The sequence below is a fragment of the Marmota marmota genome, unplaced genomic scaffold, assembly GCF_001458135.2.
Source record: "Marmota marmota marmota unplaced genomic scaffold, marMar, whole genome shotgun sequence".
In the NCBI taxonomy this organism is placed as follows: Eukaryota; Metazoa; Chordata; class Mammalia; order Rodentia; family Sciuridae; genus Marmota; species Marmota marmota.
The window spans coordinates 4,161,676-4,183,534 of NW_025999977.1; the positions used below are offsets into that span (position 1 = coordinate 4,161,676).

The 21,859-nt window shown below is 43.8% G+C and overlaps 1 protein-coding gene and 1 long non-coding RNA gene across 2 annotated transcripts in view; one reads left to right on the forward strand and one right to left on the reverse strand.

The window, feature by feature from the left end:
* Positions 1 to 200: 200 nt before the first annotated feature.
* Positions 201 to 21,859, reverse strand: part of Antxr1 (ANTXR cell adhesion molecule 1) — a 170,201-nt gene continuing 148,542 nt past the window's right edge. Inside the window, exons 15-17 of the mRNA XM_015479371.2 lie at positions 9,911 to 10,006; positions 9,219 to 9,386; positions 201 to 1,235 (exon numbers count right to left, since the gene is read on the reverse strand). Coding sequence (XP_015334857.2) covers positions 1,032 to 1,235; positions 9,219 to 9,386; positions 9,911 to 10,006 — 468 coding nt within the window. The 3' untranslated portion in view covers positions 201 to 1,031. The remainder of the gene's footprint in view (positions 1,236 to 9,218; positions 9,387 to 9,910; positions 10,007 to 21,859) is intronic.
* On the forward strand, positions 2,767 to 8,765 carry LOC125617147. The gene is made up of 2 exons (XR_007348029.1): positions 2,767 to 4,385; positions 8,091 to 8,765. It is a non-coding gene; the product is annotated as an uncharacterized LOC125617147 (long non-coding RNA).

Genomic DNA, 21,859 nt, shown 5'->3' on the forward strand with positions numbered 1-21,859 from the left:
GTGCAAGAGACCTGTGTACCAGGCTTCACTCCACTTTGTTGGTGATGTCATATTGAAGGGGGCAAGGCAATGATGAGACATATCTAATACACACAGATTGCAATATGGCTTGAATTTGTGCATCAAGCATCCACAGACAGCAGAAGAGCACACCACAAATAATCATAATAATATTTTTCACCTATGGAGAGTTATTGAATGCTCAGCAGTGGGCCAGATGCATGAAGCATTTGTCACACTATGAAGCAGTTGTTGTTATCTGCTTCATAAAGATGAAATACCGAGAGGTTGGGTGATTCCAGTCAGGAAAAAGTGATTTTTCAATCCCAAGTTTGACTGATTTGAAAAGAATTCAAGGTTAGACAGCTTTATATTGCTTTTGGTTAAGTGGACCTGATTCCCAAGGATGAGTATGGAAGATGCAGGTTGCTGGCAGTAGAGGCAGAATTTTGTCCCAAGTCTTGCTCTGTAATAATTGTGGAGGAGAGACTAGCTCTTACGAGAAGAAATAGCAATGCTATGATTTCAACGGAACTGAGGCTGCTTCCAGCATTGTTATTTGCTTTCTGAACCAGTACAAGTTATGTAACTTTCCTTGTCTGTTTCCTCATTTACAAAATGAAGGCATGGGCTAGATGGTTTCTAAGGTCTCCCTATGTCTCTCCTTTAAAACCACTTCATAGTTGGAGACACTCCAAGCTTATCCCTATCAGTTCTGGATAAATCCACACCCAGGGTATTAGATCTCCCTATGGACCCAACACCTGCTGGAAAGTGGCAGGAGTTCTCTGTGGTCCTTATTCTGTCACCTGTTTGTGTGACACTGTCACTCTGTTCCTCGCCCCTGGCCAGTGTGGCTCAGGATCAACAGGCTTCCCTCTTGGGACTGCCCAAAGTGTGGGCCAGCCCTGCTCTCTCACTCACTACATGAAAATCGAGAAGCTCTCAAGTTCTAGGAAGTTAAACCCCACATTTCTGTCTTATGAAAACCAGAATTTTGAAAATTAGTATCTGATTTGTCACAATATGAACTAATAGTTGGACTTATATACATGGAATTCTAGCTCTACCAAGACCGAGGAAGAGGACAAAAGTGTGTGTGCATGCGTGGGTGAGTATGTGTGCGCATGTGCATTAGGACTAAGGACTCCTACCGTGTCTCCTGGCTGTGGCCGCATCACCGACACACGATCATATCCTTTTCTTAGTAGGACCCACAAGGCATCGAGTTTTCCCTGAAATAAAACAAATGCACCAAGATTAGATATGAAACAGACGAATTGCCGGCCACCGTAGACACTGGGCCTTCCTGTGCTTCTTGCCATGTGCACAGCACACCTCTGCCAGCTTAGTTGTGATAGGACTAGTGACTCGCAGGCTCTGTGATGTAGGAGGAGAAGAGACACACAAAAGATGTTCATGAAGAATACACCCCGAGACCTGGGTGTAGCCACTCATTTGCAAACACAAAGTTCATTCAGGCTCTTGGATTTTACCACATTTCTGGGCATACGTTCATATCACAGTCAGTCTTTTCAACTTGCATTAAAATTTCTTCTTCCTACTTGGTGTCTAAAGTTCATAGATAATGACAAATTCAGGAAAATTCCTGAGCATGGACAAGGCAAAGGCCCAGTGAAAGGTCCTTGGGACACAGATCTCCTACTATTTTCTAGACAGTTAGTCAGGAGCCCTAGGCTCCAAAATAACCCTAGTGGGGAGGCATGTAATTAGCTGAAATTGGAAAGAACCAATATGTCAGGGCTGTTTTCAGTTCATGATAAAGTGACCCCTGCTCCCTGGAACCTGTGAATATGATACCTGACATGGCAAAAGGAACTTTGCAGATGTGGTTAAGTTAAGGATCTTGAGAGTAGGGGTTTCTCACATGGGCCCAATCCTGCCACATGGGTTTTTCAGAGAGGGAGACAGGAGGATCAGAGCTGATTCGACTTTGTAAACCAGCCCTCCCACAGTGCTGTGTGCACCGATCATTCAGCTCCCTGACCCAGGAGGAGCCATGAGATGGAGCTGAAGAAAGACAATTTGGCTGTTGAAGAAGTGTATTAATTAATTCAGCAGAATTTTGAACCTGTATCATAGTGAAGGAACAGAAACCACTTAGATGTGTAGTACCAGGAGAAAAGCTAGTGAATTATGTTCAGTGTTTAAGAGCCCCTGGGTTCAATTCCTGGTACTGAAAAAACAAAACAAAACAACAACAACAAGAAGCAGAGGAATTCAGTGTGAGAAGGACTAAACCCAGTGTTGCCGGCTTTAGGGATAGAAGGGACCACAAGCCAGTGAGTGTGGCAGCCTCCATAACCTGGAATACACAGGGAAATAAATTTTCTCTAGAGCCTCTAAAAGGAACACAGCCCTGCCAACATCTTGATTTTAGCCCAGTGAGACCTGTTTTGAGGTTCTGATCTCTAGCACGGTGAGATGATGATTTGTATTGCTGTGAGCTTGTAGGGGTTGTTGTGTGTTTGTAGTAATTTGTTATAGCAATGATAGGAGACCAGTGCAGCCCTAATCACTAAAGCTAATGTGATTTGAGGGAGGTAAAGGGAATTGAAACTAGGAGTGCTCTACCACTGAACTATACCCCTGGCCCATTTATTTTTTATTTTGAGACAGGGTCTCACTAAGTTTCCCCAGCCAGCCTCAAAATTGCAAGTCACGGGGATTACAGGTGTGCACCATTGTGCCTGCTGCCTATATACTTTCTATTACACCAACTGCTGATTCTGCCTCATGCAGATCTTCTGGCTGGAATGCTTTAATGTAAGTCTTTAGAACAGGGTTTCTAAACTGTGGGTTGCCACCCTTTAAACTCTCATGAGATCAATTTTTGGGTGTTAAGACTAGAACTTTTAAGAAATAAAATAAAATAGAATACGAGGGTTAATTGCACAGAGTGAGAATAAATGTTATTTTGGGAAGATTTTTTCTTCCTCTTAGTTTTGTGCATGTGTGATGTGTGTTTGTGTGTGTGTGTGTGTGTATAGGGGTGCCTGTGTGGCATAATCTGGATCAAAATGTAAAATATCTTTCCTACAGGGGTGTAAGGAATGTCTGACAACACTGATCTGGAAGAGATCTTTGGATGGCAGGCTGGGAAGCCTGTGGATGTCTTGAGAGTTCAAGTTCTACAACACAAAGCAATTATAGTGGCAGCATTAACTTCTCAATCATCTCAAAGACTTTATGTTCTGAAATAATTCTCAGGCAGATTCTACACACATCTAAAAACTATATTCCTGAAACCTTATCAACTGTTCTTCAAGCTCCTGTAGGTTAAACTTTATCTTGCCAAGTGCAGTGTTTCTCTCCTTTGAAAAGAAATTTACAAAAGCATTTGAAAATATTTTTGAAATGACTTTAGAGCACTGGCTAGAACAACTGCTGTGTTAGGCATGGTTTTCTGCATTAAACGATTTTTGGGGGATAAGCATTTATAGTTTAGGATATAAGCAGGTGGGCTTTCTGGCTCCCCCCTCTGCCTTTTTTGGGAGGGAGAGGGAGGGACTCCCAGCTCCCAGGATTTGACTTTGTAAACCAGCCCACCCACAGTGCTGTGTGCACTGATCACTTAACTCCCTGATAGAGGAGGAGCAATGAGATGGAGCTGAAGGAAGACAATTGGGCTGTTGAAGAGGTGTATTAATTAACTCAGCAGAACTTTAAACCTGTATCATAGTGAAGGAACAGAAACCACTTAGATGTGTAGCACCAGGAGAAAAGGTAGTGAATTATGCTCAGTGTTTAAGAGGCCCTGGGTTCAATTTTTGGTACTGAAAAAACAAAACAAAACAAAACAACAGCAACAAACCCCAAAAGCCTAAACTCCACAAATTGAATGAACTCTTTTCTCTCCCAACCTGCTCTTGCTTTTGCACACCCTGCCTTGGTTCATGGATGGGAATATTGGACATCAAAGGACCACTCTGATCTCTCTGACACCTCCTCATTTCCAAAACAGACTATGTCTTGGCTATGGTCTCTGTAGCAGCTCTGCAGTCATCTCGCCCTGTCCAGTCCCACCCCAGTCTGTCTTGACCCAGGTCCTCATCACCTGTCACTCATTCTGTGAAGTATTCTGATTGGGTCTTTTACCTCTAGGCTCCTTGTCCTCTCTTGTTTATTAATTAATATCAGATTTCATTGCTAGCCCAAATGGATGCATTGTGGTTAATAAAATAAACCATGAACTATTACTAACAGAGTGAGTCTGGGCAAATATTTAACCTCTCCAGGACTTGGCTTTTCTATTTGCATTGCAAAATGAAAAGAGTAATGGTTTCTACTTTCAAGGCTTATTGTGAGAAATAAACAACTTGGAAGCACTTGGAACCTTACCCTACCTGCAGTGTGTGCATTAGGTGAGTCGTTGTCACTGGTAATTCTGGCCAAAGGGAGACTAGCTAGTTCCATTGTATCTTTGGTGTTCTGACTGTCCCACAGAAAAACCCTGGGTCCCTGGTCTGTGCTGCAGAAAAACAATGTGGGTAATCTACTCCTTCATCAGGTAGGAAGTAAGCTTCAGAGAAAGAAGGGTACAAAAAGAGGATAAAAATAACTGACGGAAGTCAAGGAGAGGGGCAGAGGCTCCAGGGGCCTTGGTTTTCTGAATGAAGACAGAAGTCTGTCATTTAAAGGTAGTAGCATTTAAAGTGATAAGTGGGCTTATTCATAATATTCCTTTGAGGCCAGAAGTCTCTCAGGGGATTTTCCCCACTGGTTCCCATCTTTCCCTGCAGCCCGGGAGACGCCTTCTGGGTTGGTGCCACCTCATGTCTATCAGGTCTGGGTGCAGACCCTGCAGGAGCCACCTCCACAGGATGCGTTTCAGACACTGGTCCTCACTCCCAGGCGAAATGCCCAACTGCTTCTGTGACACTACAACAGAGATTTCTCCACAAATCTCGGAACCCTCTGCCAGAGTGTATTAAGATGACACTTAAAAATAGCTTTTTTTCCTATGAGGTTAATACAGTTTGACTGCAAAATGAAAAATTTACCCATTCCAGACTTCCACACTGTTTCTCACTTAGCTTCAGACAATAATTTCACAAAGACAAACTGGAAGTTGTATGTAAACTCTGGCTTTTGCTTCTTTCTCCACAGTAAGTCTGGGCTGGAGATGTTTATATGGCCATCATTCAAAGCACCCTGCTGCATGGGTGTTTGTGGCTGGGTTTCTTTCTTTTTTCTTTTCTTTTTTTTTTTTCCTCTTCCCAGCCCAGCAACATCTGTGTCTTCTCTTCTGGTGTGTCTGCCTTAGCTGGTTGGAAGTTAGCCAGAGATGGAGAATTTTGAGGGTGGTACAACTTATAGGGCCACTACCGACTGACCCATGAATTTTTTTAACCTTGAAAAAAACACCTGGTAGATAGTGTGACCCAGGCTCAAATGAAATTCATGAATACATTTAATGAATTCAAATTAATGGATAAGGTTGGAAGCTTTCCCTGCACATGTACACAGAGGGTCATTTTTTACTATTTTTTTTTTACCCCTTTGGGTCTTTTTTTAAGAAAATATTGGAATCATTCTAAAAAGTAGCCCAAGAGGGATGAAATCTGTTCACCATCAACAGCACATCTGACATTCAGTGCTTTGATATGTCTTGCTTAGCTACACACAGCTTCATCTAGTGCAGTGTCATGACGGAATGCTGCTTGACTACAAGGTCAAGGTCAGACTAGGGATCTGATGGGAAATAAATAAAGACCACCCGGCTCCCAGGCCCTGCATGTGGGACAAGCCAACCCTGCCCCTCACAGTCTGCCTATCTTGTAGGGAAAAGCCCGCCCTGCCTGGCAGGGCAGGTTCTGGCTTTTGTCCTTTGGCTGTCATTTCTGTCACTTCCAGTCATGTGAAGAAGCTACTGGAGAAGGAGAAAAATGGTTTCTCTGAAGACTACAAGCCTTCCAACAAACCTACAGTTGGTTCTGCTTTTAATCTAGCTGGTGGCCATATACACAGGCATGACTTAACTTGTCTAAAATGATCAGTCCCAATTTAATGAGAAGCACGGGGTGTTATAAATCCAGGGGGTGAAAACCCAAGCAAAGGAAAATGCAGGCTAACTGTCAGGGAAAATTTCCTGATCATGAGCCTGGAATGAGGATGGGGGAAGTGTGGTTGTTGTGGTCAGTGCCTTCAATTAGACTGGGGGACGGTGGGTGGAAAAAGAGCCCACTGTAGCCTCTTCCCTCGCTCAGGTCTCACTGGGCATCCTCACAGAAACTGTGCTCACCTGATAGTTCCTGGAATACACGAAGGAAATAAGCCCAGGGCAATCCTGTGAGATGTAGGATTCTGGTTACTTTTTCTGGGGAGCATCTAGGAATCTTCCCAGGGCCTGCGGAAAGTTTTGCTAAATGGAGATGTTCTCCCCAATTAGAGGGAGTGAAAGGTGGGCACAGTGTAGATAGATCTTTCTCCGTGAGTTGCCTGTCCCTATCATTTATCTGAATTTCTCTGTCTTCCCTGCTCCAGGCCTTGGAAACCTGCCTCTATATCAATGGGCTTCCTTTGGCCAATAGGTGGCACTGGACCCAGAAAGAGATGAGAGCAAGCTGAGGTGCTTATTCCTCCTGCCCCTTCCACCTCTTCAGCAGTGGCTACAATTGTATGAGGCCATGGATCTGAAAACATTTTCTAGAAAGGGCCAGAGAGGAAAGACTGTAGGCTTTGTAGGTCAAGAGTCAAAGCTGAGGATATTATATAGCCCCCCATATAATACTTGACAATGTCAAAACCATCCTTTGCTTGTGGGCATACATCAGGTGATGGGGCAGGGTTAGATTGCCTATTCCTGCTTATGGCATAGCTCCAGATGGGTGCTCTCTTCTCTAGAGCTGTGGCTGTCACTGGGCTCTAGTGTCACCATATCCTCCTTGCCCTACAGGCCTAGGGTTGCAAGAGATCCTGTTGCTAGGGCCTAGGGTCTCTCTACCTCTATGAGGTCTTTAACCCTGCCTACCCTTTGTTAGCTCAACCATTTGGAGGGTGCCTTGTTTCAACACAGCACTGTGATGACCTCTGTGAGAAAGTTCAAGAAGGGAGAGCAGAATTATGGCCACATGAGGTTAAATGTTTTGTCCCAGGGGCTAGCAAGTGACATAGGCACTGTAGCTAGAACAGGGCTCAGCATAGAGCATGTGTCTTGTTAAAACTATACAGGGCTGAGGTTCCGATGGCACATCTGTCTTTTTTCCAAATCAAGAGTTCACATTATTACTTAAAAAAATATTTTGTTTTAGTTGTAGTTGAACACAATACCTTTATTTTATTTTTAGGTGGTGCAGAGGATCAAACTCAGTGTCCCACAAGTACTAGGCGAGCGCTCTACCCCTGAGCCACAACACCAGCCCCCACACAATTACTTCTGAATTCTTTTCAGCACTTCTATTCTTCTTGTTCCTGCCTTTCCTCACGCACTCAGCCCAGTTAAACATTAAATGACCTCTTTTTCTCCTCCTTCCTCCAAGATGGCAAGAGGAATGTCACCTTCCTGGACAGAGAGTATTAATGTGAGCTGTGTGGTTGGGCTGGGAGGACGCTCTGGGAGTGGTTTCATAATTATATTGCATGCTTCAGCTCTTTAACAAGGTTTGGTGGAGTTCCTCTCTCTGCCTGGCACAGTGCTGTTTACTGAGGCTTCAAAGCATAATTAATTGGTGCCTGCCAGGGGTGAAATCTGGTGGAGAGAAAGCTCATAAACCTGAGTAATCACAGCAATGGCTCTCACCCATCTCCCACCTAGCAGAAGTAGGTACATGACAAACCTCATTGAACCACTATTAATTCCAAGAGGATGTTGGGAATGTTTTGGGATTTTTTTTTTTTTTTTTGATATGGGGAATTGAACCCAGGAGCCCTTAACCACTGAGCCACATTTCCAGCTGTTTTTTGTTTGTTTGTTTAATTTTATTTAGAGACAGGGTCTTGCTGGGTTGCTTAGGGCCTCACTAAATTTCTGAGACTGGCTTTGAACACACGATCCTCCTGCCTCAGGCTCCCAAGCCACATGTTTTTGGATTTCTAAATGTTTTTGACCATATCTTTATTTATTTCAGGAAGCTCAGTCCTAAACTACCAGTTAACAGAGGAATAACATGCACTCAGGCAGAAAGTGGCTTCTTCAAACAGAATTCATGTTCTCTCAACGTGCAAGATTATAGAAACACAAATTCAGCTATGACCAAAGATACCGTGTTAGTCACAAAGTACAGATTCCTGAAAACAACATAATAGAAAATTCCCTCTCTTCTTCATCTCCGAGAATCTCCTCGGCTCCTTCCTGTCTGAACATGTACGCACGCCACTGCATGTTCCCCATTAGAAAAGAATCAGGAGCAAACAGCTGTTCTTCAAGCAAGTTGTTTCTCACCCACATCTTCCCAGAGTTCAGCCCACTGCCTCAGGGGGAATCTTATCTTAAAAAAGAATCTCACTGCTTTAAACATGGCAAACCAAAGTGGAAATGCATTGCAATTCGTGGTGAACCCGAGTGAACTTGGCTGAGAAAAAATGACTACCAATGAAGTTTTCATTCCACTGTTGGAAATGGTATTTCTTTTGATTTTGTAAGAGAAGTGCTGATCCAAAATTAGCAAATAACTTAGTGGATGATAACAATTATTTTTGTTGTCATTCGGCAGGGGTAAGTCTGTGTCCGTGTGTATGTGTGTATGTGTGTGTGTGTGTGTGCGCGTGCGCGCACATGGGGTGGCTTGGGAGGCTGGCTCTCATACCCTTCCACGTAAGGTTCTGGAGTGGGCCCAGTCTGTTTGGAGCATGGAACTAGAGGCTGTGGCCTTGAGCTTGGGCCTTGAGTTCTAGCCCCCAGCACAGCATGGACTTTGCCTATCTCAGTTTTCTTCTCTATGAAACGAGGGCATTGTGTCTTTTCAATGATATTTTCTAGAGCTTTCTGAGAACTGGCACAGATGCTTAAGGACAAGGGTGAGAGAAGGGTTGATCCAATTATGTGAATTCAAAGCCATTTGCAACCCGGAGACAAAGAGGCCCTCAGGAAGCATTAACTGCTTCCTGCAGCTTAACCTTCCCAGGAAGCCAATGAGGATTTTAAGATCTGGAGCTGTGGGGGGAAGGAAAATGATAGAAAACTTTCAAAGGAGATTTGCTCTCAGCCACGAAGAGCGAGTCCTAGAGGGAATCATCTGGAGTCAGGAGAGACCTACCTTGATGGGAGAGTACCACTTCCGGGGCGAAGAGGGCCGGCGCATATTGTTGTTGAGATTTCGAGGCTCAGGGAACTCATACTCCTGCTCCGGCATCTTGACTCTTGCATTCTTTGCCTTTTCTAACTTGGCACCTTCTTCTGTGGATCCCTTTTCTCCCCAACGAACCTAATACAAATAAAATATAAGAAGACAAAGTGAAAAAATAAAATAGGCTGTTCTTGGGGAATAAGGCTGACAAATAACCATGTGATGTGCCCTGCATGTGCGACCCATGCCTCATTGCTTGTGGGTTTTGAGGGCCAGGGAAGAGGGGGGCTGTGGAAAACAGAAGGAGAGTGGAAGGAACAGAGAGCCCAAGCCATGCGTGTGGATATTTAGGGGAGGAACTGTCCCGGCAGTGGGAGAGCATGTGTAGAAGGCCAGGCAAGGCCAGGCAAGAACTTTGGATGCTATTTTAGTGAGAAAAGAAACCAGTGGGGGAATTTGTCCTATGTGTGACCTTGCTCTGACTCATGGGGGTAAGATGGGGAGGTGCGCAGTTAAAAGGTTGCACCTCTCATCTCTCCATCCTCCTGCCTCACAATCCACTTCCCCACCAGACCGAAAGCAGGAGTTGTCGCCATTTGCTTTGGGTCCCCATCATGGTGTAGACAGAACGAGGATGAGTATGCACCAAGCTGTCCTCTTACCTCCATCCTTTTAATTCCTCCAACGCCTCGCCCACCATAGTAAGATGCATCTACTGTGGGCCATTTTTTCTTAGGTAGACCATCATCATCTTCTTCCTGCAGAGAGATTGTGATACATGAAGGACAAGGCACTGTTCCATGTGTCTGGGTCCACTATGGCAAGGTGGGGGTGGGTGGGAGCAGAGGTTGTGGAGTACAGGGCTAAATCCCAGCGCTTACTGGGATCCTAGGAAAATCACATAACCTATCCATATGCATTAAAAAAATAAATAAATAAAAGCAGGCCTGCCAGGGAAGGCTGGGATGCACTCCCGGGACCTGTTTTCCTCGGCAGCTCTATTCCTTTGAAGGGTGCTATGGTCTGAATGTGTCCTCCAAAGTTCATGCGTTCACTCCCCACTGCAAGAGTGTTAGGAGGTGAGGCCTAACAAGAAGTAATTAGGTCAATAGGGCTGTTCCCTCAGGAACAATGTCATCTGGAGAACAGGTTAGTTATCACAAGAGTGGCCTTTTTAGGCGAGTTGGGCCTCCTCTTGCACATACTTTCTTGCCCTTCTAACTTCTACCATAGGATGACATAGTAAGAGAGCCCTCATCAGATGTGGGTCCCTTGACCTTGGACTTCCCAACCTATAAGTCTCTGGCACTATTCAAAATGAATTTCTTTTCTTTATAAATCATCCAGTCTCTGGCAGTCTGTTACAATGGCAGAAACCAGACCAAGATAAAGGGCTTCTCATCTTATCTTGCCTACATACTCTGAACTCTTAATGTGACTTCATATTCATGTCTTCTCTTGAGAGCTAATAAACATCTCAAGGACATTAAGGCAAAGAGAAATCCTGATTTCCCCACCCAAACCCATTCCTCCTATCATCTTCCCTACTGCCTGAGAATCACTCTTGAATTCTCCCTTTCCCTCTGCTACCCCTTTTACACCCCATCCCAGTTATCAGCTGGTTCTGTCAATCCTACTTGTAAATGATCCCTCCACCTCTGTCTCCACCTCCACCACCCTGGGCACAAGGCCATGTGAGCTTTCATCTGGATACAGTAGAGTCCTCCTAACGAACCAAGCTGCTGTCTTCCTACTTGTCTATAATCCATTGTCTGCACAGCAGCATAGCAAGTCCAAACTCTGTCCGCTGTGCCTCTGCTCACCCTCCAGCCTCTCCCCCACCAGCATCCTCTGCCTACATTCTAGCCCACTTGCCATTTTCTGCTCTTCAAATACTCTGAGCACACTTCTGTCTCATGGGCCTGAGCTCAAACTGTCCTCTTGTCAGGGAATGCTCTTCCCTGTCTTCTTTCTGGTCACTGCTTAGAGAGGCCTGGACATTCTTCTAAAAGTAGCCCCAGCCTACTGGTTTAATTTAATTTATTTATTTGGTACCAGGGATTGAACTCAGGGAACTCAACCCCTGAGCAACATCCTCAGCCCTATTTTGTATTTTATTTAGAGACAGGGTCTCACTGAGCTGCTTAGCACCTCGCTTTTCCTGAGGCTGGCTTTGAACTCCTGATCCTCCTGCCTCAGCCTCCCAAGCTGCTGGGATTACAGGCATGCACCACTGTGCCTTGCTACTGGTTTTATTTTTAACTTTGGATCCTATCATGGTTTGAAGTTTTCCTTGTCAATCTCCCCACATTAGAAGGTAAGTTCCACATAAATTTTGTTGGTTGTGTTCACTATCACAGGGTGCTCCAGGGATTATGATGGGATACATTCAGATACACCTACAGTGAGATGGAAATCTTGAGTTGAAAATGCATCTAACACACCTAATCTACTGCTCACCACAGCTTGGCGGCACAGTGCACTGTAGAGTAGTGACATTTCCCCTGGTGATCGTGTGGCTGACTTGGAGCTGTCACTCGCTGCCACTGCCCACATTATAAGGAACTATCATATTGCATATGGCTAGCCAGGGAAAGATCCAAACTCAAAATTTGAACTACAGTTTCTACTGAATGTGTATCACTTTTGCATCACTGTAAAGCTGAAAAATTGTAAGTTGGGGACCATCTATTATCTCTGCTCTTGGAATAGCACTACTTATCTGTTGAATATGTAAAGAAAGAAATAAGATGCTTCAAACAAAGCAGCCAAGTCAATGTCTGTGACTTAGCTCAGGGGCAGGAAGTTGGTCCTTATATCTTTTAAGATGAAGGGTGAAAACAAGAGGATCATGTAGTTTTATGGGTGGAAAGGGAAGGATAACTAGCAAAACTGCTATTCATCTTGTCGCTGTAATTACCCCTGTTGAAGGAGAAAAGTGTCACTATTCATAGTCACAGATGGATTATGAAGAAGTGCCTGATATCTCTCCTGGGCAGAGAAAGAAAGGTGAAAAGGAGGTTTGTAAAACACAGGAAATGAGCCAAAGAGGATCAAATTGCTCAAAATGCCTAAGCCTGCTTCTCACAACCTTGGTGGGTGGCATTTGGGGAATCACACTCAGGGTGGAGTCCTACATAAGGCCACCACTGTGTGAAGAGGGGCATTTTATGCTGGATGCAAGGCACAAAGCAAGAAAAAGCAATCAGCAGAAAGGGCGGGGGTCAGGGCCAGAGGTTCCAAAGCAAGACGGGAACACATTAGCACATTGAGACTCCTGGAGTCAAGTGCTGTGCTTGGGATTGTCTGGCTTCTTTAATTTTTTTAAAAAATAAATTTAATATATATTTTTTGTTGTTCTGGGGATTGAACCAAGGAGTTCTTTACCATTGAGCTGCATTCCCCACCTCTTAAAAATTTTGAGATAGGGTCTTGTTAAGTTGCTTAGGGCCCCACTAAGTTGCAGAGGCTGACCTTGAACTTGTGATCCTCCTGCCTCAGCCTCCTGAACTGCTGAGATTACAGGTGTATGCCACCGTGCCCAGCTTTAAATTTAATATATATCTTAAAGGACACAGTGATCATAGCAGACTAGGAGATTTGCCACACTTGGGTATCTTCCTCTCTTTTCCAAATAGATCTGTACTTCTTCCCCATGGGACTGTGGTCCCTGATTGCAGAGTAGATTTTCTTGACCTTTGTATTCTAAGTGCATGGGAGGTGCTCAAAAAACACACACTGAATTCATGATCACACTACTGAATTTATGCAGCCTTTACCATTTATGTGCCAATCACTCTTCTAAGTGTTTTCATGTAACTATTTAATCTCACCACCGACCAGGGAGAAAGGCAGTATTATTATTCGCATTTTAGAGACTATGAGTAGTGAGGTTCAGTGACAGGTCACTCAGCTTTCAGTGCTGGATTTGAACTCTGGCAGCCTCACTGCAAGTTCTGGGTTTGGTCCCTTTGTGTTTTGTTTTTTCCCATCATTTGTTGGTATCAGATAAATGCTGATTTTCTACTTCTCAATCCTTGTACCTGCCTATTGTGATAATTTATGACTACAAAATATGACAAAATAAAACTAAGACCTCCCAAATAATAAAATACCAGTTGAGTATTTTACCTTCTGCTCTACTTTCAGAAGGTTTCTGTCAAAGCAGGAATCTTATATATCTTACAGATATGGCTTCACATTACCAGTAAAGGTGGACATATAGCTCTCTGCACGGATACATAAACAATAATAGTGTGAATCCACAGAGCCTGGCATCCCTGATTTAGGACAGTTTACTGAAAGAGATAACAGAAGTGCTATCTCCTACAATAGAACACATCAGCAACAAGAATGTTAGAAAGTGCAAGAAGTCCCCCATTATTCAATAGGTGACTGAAATGAACATGAGTCTCCTAATTTTTTAGATTACAGGAATGCAAACATCAGAGACCATCTAAGGGGCTTTTTCATTGCACAGAAGATGACTATAAGAGCTAGAACAACAGAAGTGACCGATATAGGAGTCTCCTGAGGCCTTGTCCAGGGATAGCACCCAGATGCTGACACCCGCCGCCCCCATACTTTATTATGAACTCCAAGAACGATTTAGAATGATTTTTCCTCTAATTCTCAAACTGCCTGAAAGCTTAGTTATAATAACAAGCATAAAGCTGCCTTCCTTGCACACCACAGAGCCCCTCCACTCATCTCTCCACTCTCCAGTGGGGCGGGGCCCTGGGGAAGGAGGGCGGGTCATCCCTGTGAGCATGCGCAGGGCCAGCGTTCACAACAGGAAATGCCTAGATGTAAAAAGTCTGCTCCACATGCTCCTGATCACCAAGCCCATCCTTTAGTCCTCTGGCCACAGCTTGCCTGCCAAATTCAGCAACAACAAGCACAAATCAACACAAAGGCCTAGGGTTTGACCAAGGGGAGAGTCAGAGTTTCCTTTGCAGCAAGCATGGGTCTGTTTACACATTTTGGAGAACTGGAGGGTTTTGCAATCCCCAGGAAGGGTAGGAAATCTTTGGTGTTTCTTTTCATTTGACCAAAAATTGATGGAATAAAATTTCAGACCCCAGCAAGTCCACTATAACAATCAGTAATACCTGGGGGTGAATTTCTACAACTAAGTAAATTAGAAAGCCTCTTGGGACATTTCCCCCACCCTGCCTTTTAAATATGTATCTAGAAATTCTCAGTTTTCTCTCAAATCTCCCTCCCCATCTCTTTCTTTCTTTCTGTTTTAAGCAAAACAAAACAAAAACAATTTTGATGTCCTCAATGGGTACTGGGGACAGGACTGGCTAAGACATATTGTTTTATATGAGCAAGTAGCAGGACTCTGGGGTTTGGGCAGAAGAGGAGCAGAAAAGAGTGGAACTGAACTACCAGCTAACTGCTAGGGGACACTGGCAGAGGTGACCTAGAGTCCCTCCCAGTAGTGGGAATGACAGGGACAGAAAAGGTTGTCAGAAGTTATGTGCTGGCTGCACTGTGTGGTCACCCTGCCCCATACTTTGGTGAAAGCCCCTCTGTAGGGCTGGGGTTTGCCAGACGGTATCTCGCAAACTGGGGAGATGACCTAAGGCAGAAGCTGCAAGGAGTAGAAGTCAGTGGTGCCTGGGAGAAACCGCAGGACCGGGGAGGGATGCTGGTTTCCCAACAGGGGAAGTTGAGTTTAAATCTTAAAGGATGTGGTGGCCCCACATTGGCTAATGTTTGGGTAACACAAGTGGCAGCACATTCCTCAGATAGAACAGACCAATTCTAACCTGCTTGTCCTCAAGCAGACCTGAGTGTGCCCTCAACCTGGTCCTGCTCAGGAAGAATCAGCTGTAGAATTTGGAGTCTGGGTGTATGCATTTGGTGTTAGCCCATAATTGGATGAGTCATATGCTGTCCTCACACACTGAACTTTTCCATCTTTCCCGATTGTGCTAGGTTTTTTGTCCAGCTCCATGCTTCAACATTAGAAAACCCTTCCCCAGTTCTTCTACCATCCCTTAGGACATCCTTCAAATGTAACCTATTCATTGAAGAACTCCTTGATCCCCCCCGAGAATTCAGTTTCCCTTCTTGTGTTCTCACAGCTCCTTGTATTGACCTTTACTCACCCAAACTATTTAACTATTAGTGAAACCAGTAGTTAGAAAGGGTGAGCTTTCAGATCCTGGGGCTCCCTCCTCCACAGAGACTGTGCGTTGGACAACCTTACCGATTTGATGTGAATAGTGACCCTCCCTCACCCCAATTCCGTGCAGGGTACCTGGACCCTCAATTCAAGTTCTTTACCATTCTTGCTTTCCTAATATTCATTTGCTAGGAGAGCCAGATGGCCAGTTTGAACCAAGAGGATTCTCAATCCCCAACTCATCGTGGGTACCAATAGAAGAAGAACATAACTGAAACAGAATCTAGCCACAGGGAAATAATTTAAAATCAACTTTTGAATTAATTTTAAGTTTTATTCAACTGTAATATACCTTAAACCCATATGATGAGCCCTGTATGGCTACAAACAAGGGCCTTTTATTTGTCCAATCCCTTCACTCACTCAAGCAACTGTCGTTGAGTCCCCAATTCTTGTCAGCACGGTGATATATTTTGAGAAAAATGGAGAATGCAGCTGTCCACATGTGGTTTGCATTTATAGAGGAGTAAGTTTTGGGAGGTTGTGACATGAAGTAAGGGACAAAGGCCATAGAAACTTCTAGGCCTGGGAGGCTCTGGAGGGCAGAACTAAACTAGAACTGGCTGGACTGTCTTATCTGATCTTTGGTGATAAGCCAGAGAGACCCCCTTCATGTCAGTTTTGGAGGTGAATTCCAAGGAATGAAGTGGCAGGTCAGAAAAATTTGGCACCACTTCTGTTTGTATGTACAAACAATTCTAAAGGATTTAAGGTTTCCTAGTTCTGGGTGGCATTTAGCATGTCATGGCACCATGATAACTGAATACAATCATGAAGGCCAACACAATGATTGTCCTGTATTCTTTTTTTTCTTTCTTTCTTGGTACTGGGGATTGAAACCAGAAGTGCTTTACCACTGAGCCACATTCCCAGCCCTTTTCATTGTTATGTTGAGACAGGTTCTCACTGAGCTGCTCAGAGCCTTCCTAAGTTACTGAGGTTGGCCTTAGATTTGTGTCTTTCTCACCAGTCTCCCGAGTGGCTGGGATTACAGGCATGAGCCACCACTCCAGGTCTATTCTGTATTCTTCAATAATGAATAGTGTTAATTTTCTTAGGAGGAATGTTCCTTTTTAAAAAAGGGTATTGAATACTGCATACTGTTCCGGCTGGAGTGTACACGTATGTAAGGGTGCATTTGTGTGTGTGAGAGAATGGGTGTTTGATGTCCACTAGCAAGAAGACCCTCCAGGGTGGGGGCTACTCGAGTGTCTGTGCAGACATAGAGAGGTGCCAGGTCTGTGATACTGGGGAGTCTAACCTATCTGGTCCTAGACAAGTTGTCTAATTTTCCATAGCTCAGTTTTCCTCTCTCAAAATTTCTTGCCACAGAGAAATTGTTAGGGATCAGTGAGCCCAATAATAAACCTGGAAATAACTTCAGTACTTAAAGCCAGATGCTCATTGTTCTTTGGATGCCCACCCAGTGTCAGTGTATTTAATACACATTCCTCTGCTCTTGGATACAAAGTCCATGCTCGCTGTCTCTCTCCCTCACCTTCCCTCCCCTGCCACACTAACCCAGGGAGTTTTATTCTAGAGCATAGTCCTGAAACATGGCCATGGGGGATCGTGAAAAGGAAGACAGGCCAGGAAAGAGACCAAAAGAGCAAACGAGAGCAGAGAAATTAGAAAAGAATAGTCACACACGAGGGCACAGAAAATAAATGGCCATCTTCACACTCGTCTTTTACTTGATAAACTGATTATTAATTAGAGATAGGGTCTTGTTAAATTGTCCAGGCTGGCCTCAAACTCACGGTCCTCCTGTCTCAGGCTCCCGAGTGCCTGGGGACCATAGGTGTGCCCCACTGCACCTGGCTTCACATCAGTCTTAAAAGGGGCTATGGGCCCAGTCTGAGTGTCCCCTAGGTCTAGGTGAGGTGACACTGACATTCCAGAAAGGAGCTCCTGAGGCTCCTGCTGGACTGGAGGCTTCGCTGCTGACTGTAGGACCTATGTGCTCCCCAGGCTCAGGGAGAAAGGGCTGTACTATGCTTCCTCTCCAAGTTCAAGTTCAAAGCCCAGTCCCATCACGTAATTACAGTGTAATCTTGGATGAAATATTGGTTTAATTTGGTTGTGGAATGTCCCCCAAAGACCCATTTGTCAATGGCTTGGTCCCTAGCCTGTGGTGCTGTTGAGAGGTGGTGGAACACTCAGGAGGAGGAGCCTAGTGGGAGGAAGTTACATCTTGGAGGTGTGTCCACAGAGAGGATATTGGGACTCTGACCCCTTCCTGTTACTCTCTTTTGCTTTTCAGCCACCATGTACTTCCACCACAGGACCAAAGTATTGTGGCAAAGCAACTATGGACTAAAACTTCTGAAACCAGGAGCCAAAATAAACCTTTTCTCTTTGAAGTTGAATATCTCAGGTATTTTGTCACAAGGATGGAAAGTTGACTAATACAACTATTCTAACCTCATACCTCATCTTTTCCTCTATAAATGGGGTCATAATAGTGTGTCTTTGTTTTAGGGTTATTGAATAATTAAATGAAATAGTCTAGAAAAAAATTTTTTGTGCAGTTTCTTGGATAGTTATAAATGCTCAGTAGATGTTATCCCTATTAATAACTCTTAGTATTAATTTTGATAGTCTCAGATCTGTAAATGGAGAATCTCTAACCTTCTTCCCAACTAGGGCCAATTAGGTCCACCTTATAAGCCTGCTGTTATATCCTCTCTTAAGGCAAGCTCCTGCATGGAATCTCAGACTTATTCTCATGGCACACAGCAGCACTCATTCTGGGGTTTCTGAAAGAATAAGAATTTTAAGCATCTATAAAACATGGTGGCTACCCACTGAAGTGGCACCCCCTTTATCTACAGAAAAGTCTTAACTGGGCTTCTCTAGAAATCTTCACCATGGCTGATTTTAGGACTGTCAGCAAAAGAGTCTCTGCAAAAGAGTTCAATGTAGATAACCTTCCTATTTTCCTGTTGCCCTGTTTTACTTGGCCACTGGCCGAGAAGATACCAGCACTCCAGGTGCTGGACACCCTCTTACTAGGTTTTCACAAACATATCCTGTATAGTAGTTTGTAGAAATGTGAAAACAAGGCCTCTGGCCTTGAGCTGGGCTTCACAGAGATGTCTACATTTTTAAGATAAGTTACCAACTGGGTTCCATGATAACAACTGGCAGGAGAGGAAAGAAAGGGGAGAAGAAGCTCTCCCCTTCTCAGGTGTTGTCCTTGAAGAGTTAACTTGCCCAGAACAGTGAAAGAAAAAGCTGCTTTTATGTGAACTTCTGCAGACTGTGAACTTCTGAGCCCCTCCCCTTACATGCTGGGTATAAAACTCTGAAACTACCTGAACTCAGGGTTCAGGGGATTAATTGATTACTGCAAAAGCTGTGCCCTCTGAACCTGGCTGCAGCCAAATAAAACTGTTTCCTGCTGTCTTTGGTGCTTTGCCTCATTTGTCCCTACAACACCACAGACCTTTTACCTCTATCCTATTTAATTTTCCCAATATCAGAGCCTATAGGCCTTAATTTGTCCAATGCTAAAAAATACAATGTTTAAACTTTCACTGCTGAGGCCTCTAATTTGGGTAGTTTCTTGGTTTGTTTATGACAATACATTTAATTGATTAAGACAGAGAGCTTCAAAAGGAAATGAGGAGGAGGGGTCTAGGTTTCAGGAAGGGACTGTTTTGCTGTCATCAAATCAAATGTACTATTAATCTGTCTGGCCTGGGTCTGGCCAAGTCAGCATGATCAAGTTAGAAAATGGTAGGTGTTCATGGGAGCTCTATATTTCACTAAGAAAAAGATGGGAGTGAAGAAGACTTTTCTCTTTCCCACTATGTTTACTTCTTATGAAGGTCTGTGTGTATCTGAGACATGACACTTCATAGGGCTGAGCCAGAACCAACTTTCCATTTAGTCATGGGGCTTCCTGTTATGTCTTCCCTGTCAAATGTGTGGACAGTAGGATCTTTGAGAACCCATATGAACGGCAGGTGGAATAAGAATATGGCACAAATTCTTAGCTATTGTTAGCTGTAGTGTGTGTGTGTGTGTGTGTGTGTGTGTGTTTTCTCCTGGGGGCTCTGTGCATGCTAGGCAAATGCTCTACCACTGAGTTATATCCCCAGGCCCCTAGCTGTTTGTATTTAATGAGACTGAAGTTTAGTTTATTAAACCATATTACACCAGAGAGGGTATGGTGTCTACACTAGGTCCCACATCTCCTTCCATCCAAGGGAATTTATTCTCTCCTTGCCGAGGGGGGCTGTGGCCTGTTAGGAAGCACATGGTTCTTCTCTTCAGCTGCAGCTAACTGGATCAGGAGGGGGCACTGGATCCAAGCACAGCCAGTCCACTGGTTGGTTGCAATCTGTGGTTTATGATCTATCGTCTAGAGTGAAAAGATGAGTTGGACCAAAGATATTCCCAAGTTGGGAACTGGGAGACAGAAACTGAGAGATTGAGGCTGTATTTTCTGGGGACAGAAGTTTACATGAAGGCCTGGGAAATACCAGCAGGGAGAGTCAGAACAGAAGGGACCTTTACAAACCAGAGTTTTGAAAGCATGGAGGAGGTCAGCTAGAGAGAGAGAAGGAGTAAATTCCAGTCCATGGGCAGAGATTCTGGGAATGAGGGAGAATGGGGCCCATGAGGAAGTTGGTCTACCTGGGTCCATTCATCTTGGACTTTCAAAGTCTACTGGGTCCATTCATCTTGAATTAGCCTTGAACTGGTCCCAATTAACAGCTCAAGTGGTCTCAAAACAATTAATAGTTCTACAAAGTCAAATCCTCTCTGTGCCATAAATATGAACAAGTTACGAATCAGTTACCAAAACTTTCATCAGTTCTGTAACTGTCATGTCCTAAGGGAGAAATGTCTTTGCTTAAATAACTAAACTTAGACAATGAAGACAACTATATGAATCTTTATAATGAGCTCTCAGTGGTCCTCTTAATAGGGAATATCAAAATGCATCATGTAAAAAAGCTATTCATTGAGTGGTTTACAGCCTAATGAGCCTGATAAAAACTAAAATATAGTTAGAGAATCCACGGAAAGGTTTTACATTGAAAATAAAACCATCAAATCCAGTAGTTCATTACTGCATTCTCCCTTAAACTGCCAATTACTTGGAGTAGAGACCTGGTGAAGAATTCTCACTCTGGTGCCAACTAGAGACTAGCCTTAACCCAGGATGTTCCTCTCTGAGTTGTTAACATTGAACTTCCTTGCTTTTTTTTTTTCTAAGATCTCCAAATTTCAGGTAACCTTTTCTTTCATACTCTTTTTAAACACACTGTTGGTTGGTTACATGGAATCTCAGCATGTCCTGCTTTTTTACATTATGCATGTTTATATTCCCTACTAAAGAGGATTCCATATTAAAAAGGATCATTATAAAGAGTTATACATTTGTCTTCATTCTCTAAGTTATTTATATAGTAGACATGCCTTCCTTAGAATGCCATGGTTATAGAACTGATGAAAGTTTCGGTGATTAATACTTGTTCACAGAGTGTTTGAATTCATACAGCTTGAGTCTTAGACACCATGTTAAGCTCTTTGATGATAAGTCAAAAAATAATTAGACATAAATCTTGACCTTCAAGTAGCTGATGGGCTTAAACTCTGATGCTGAGGGAAGACATTATGAAATACTCTGAGACTATGGAGAAGGAGAAAGGAAATTAATTTTTCTCTCCCTGCTGGTATTTCCCAGGCCCTTATATTAACTTCTGTCCCCAGAAAATACAGCCTAATCTCTCAATTTCTATCTCCCAGTTCCCAACTTGGGAATATCTTTGGTCCAACTCATCTTTTCACTGTAGACCATAGATCATAAACCACAGATCACAACCAACCAGTGGACTGGCTATGCTTGGGTTCAGTGCCCCCTCCTGATCCAGTTAGCTGTGGCTGAAGAGGATAGTCATGTTTTATTGATTGCAGCTATGCAGACGGAGGAAATAGCTTGAAGGAAAGAATCCCAGTGTGTTTGGGGGCAATAGGTGCACATGAGCCATGCTCACAGCAGTGCTGGGATCTGGACCCAGGGAAGAGACAATGGTCTAGATTCAGACTGCCATTTTCAGAGTATTGTATAAAGAATTGTGCAGGGGCTAAGTTATACTATTTGTTTTTGTCGGATTTCTTCCCTTTTTTCCTGCCAAAATATATTAGGAAAGAGATTTGGGCCAACATACATGCTGAGGTGATCAGCACAGCCTGTACCTGTTTGGGGCCAGCCCAGAGCTCCTTGAAGCCTCATGCAAACATTCAGGTCTCAAGTGTTCCAAGACTGTCATTATGTTTCAGACAGCAGGTTTGTTTTCTTTGGTTAAAAGTACAACCTCTATAAAAATATTCGATTCAACTGGAAAAACCCAGCTACTTCTATTTTCTTGCTTTTAGCTATTTATTTTCTTTTGGGGGC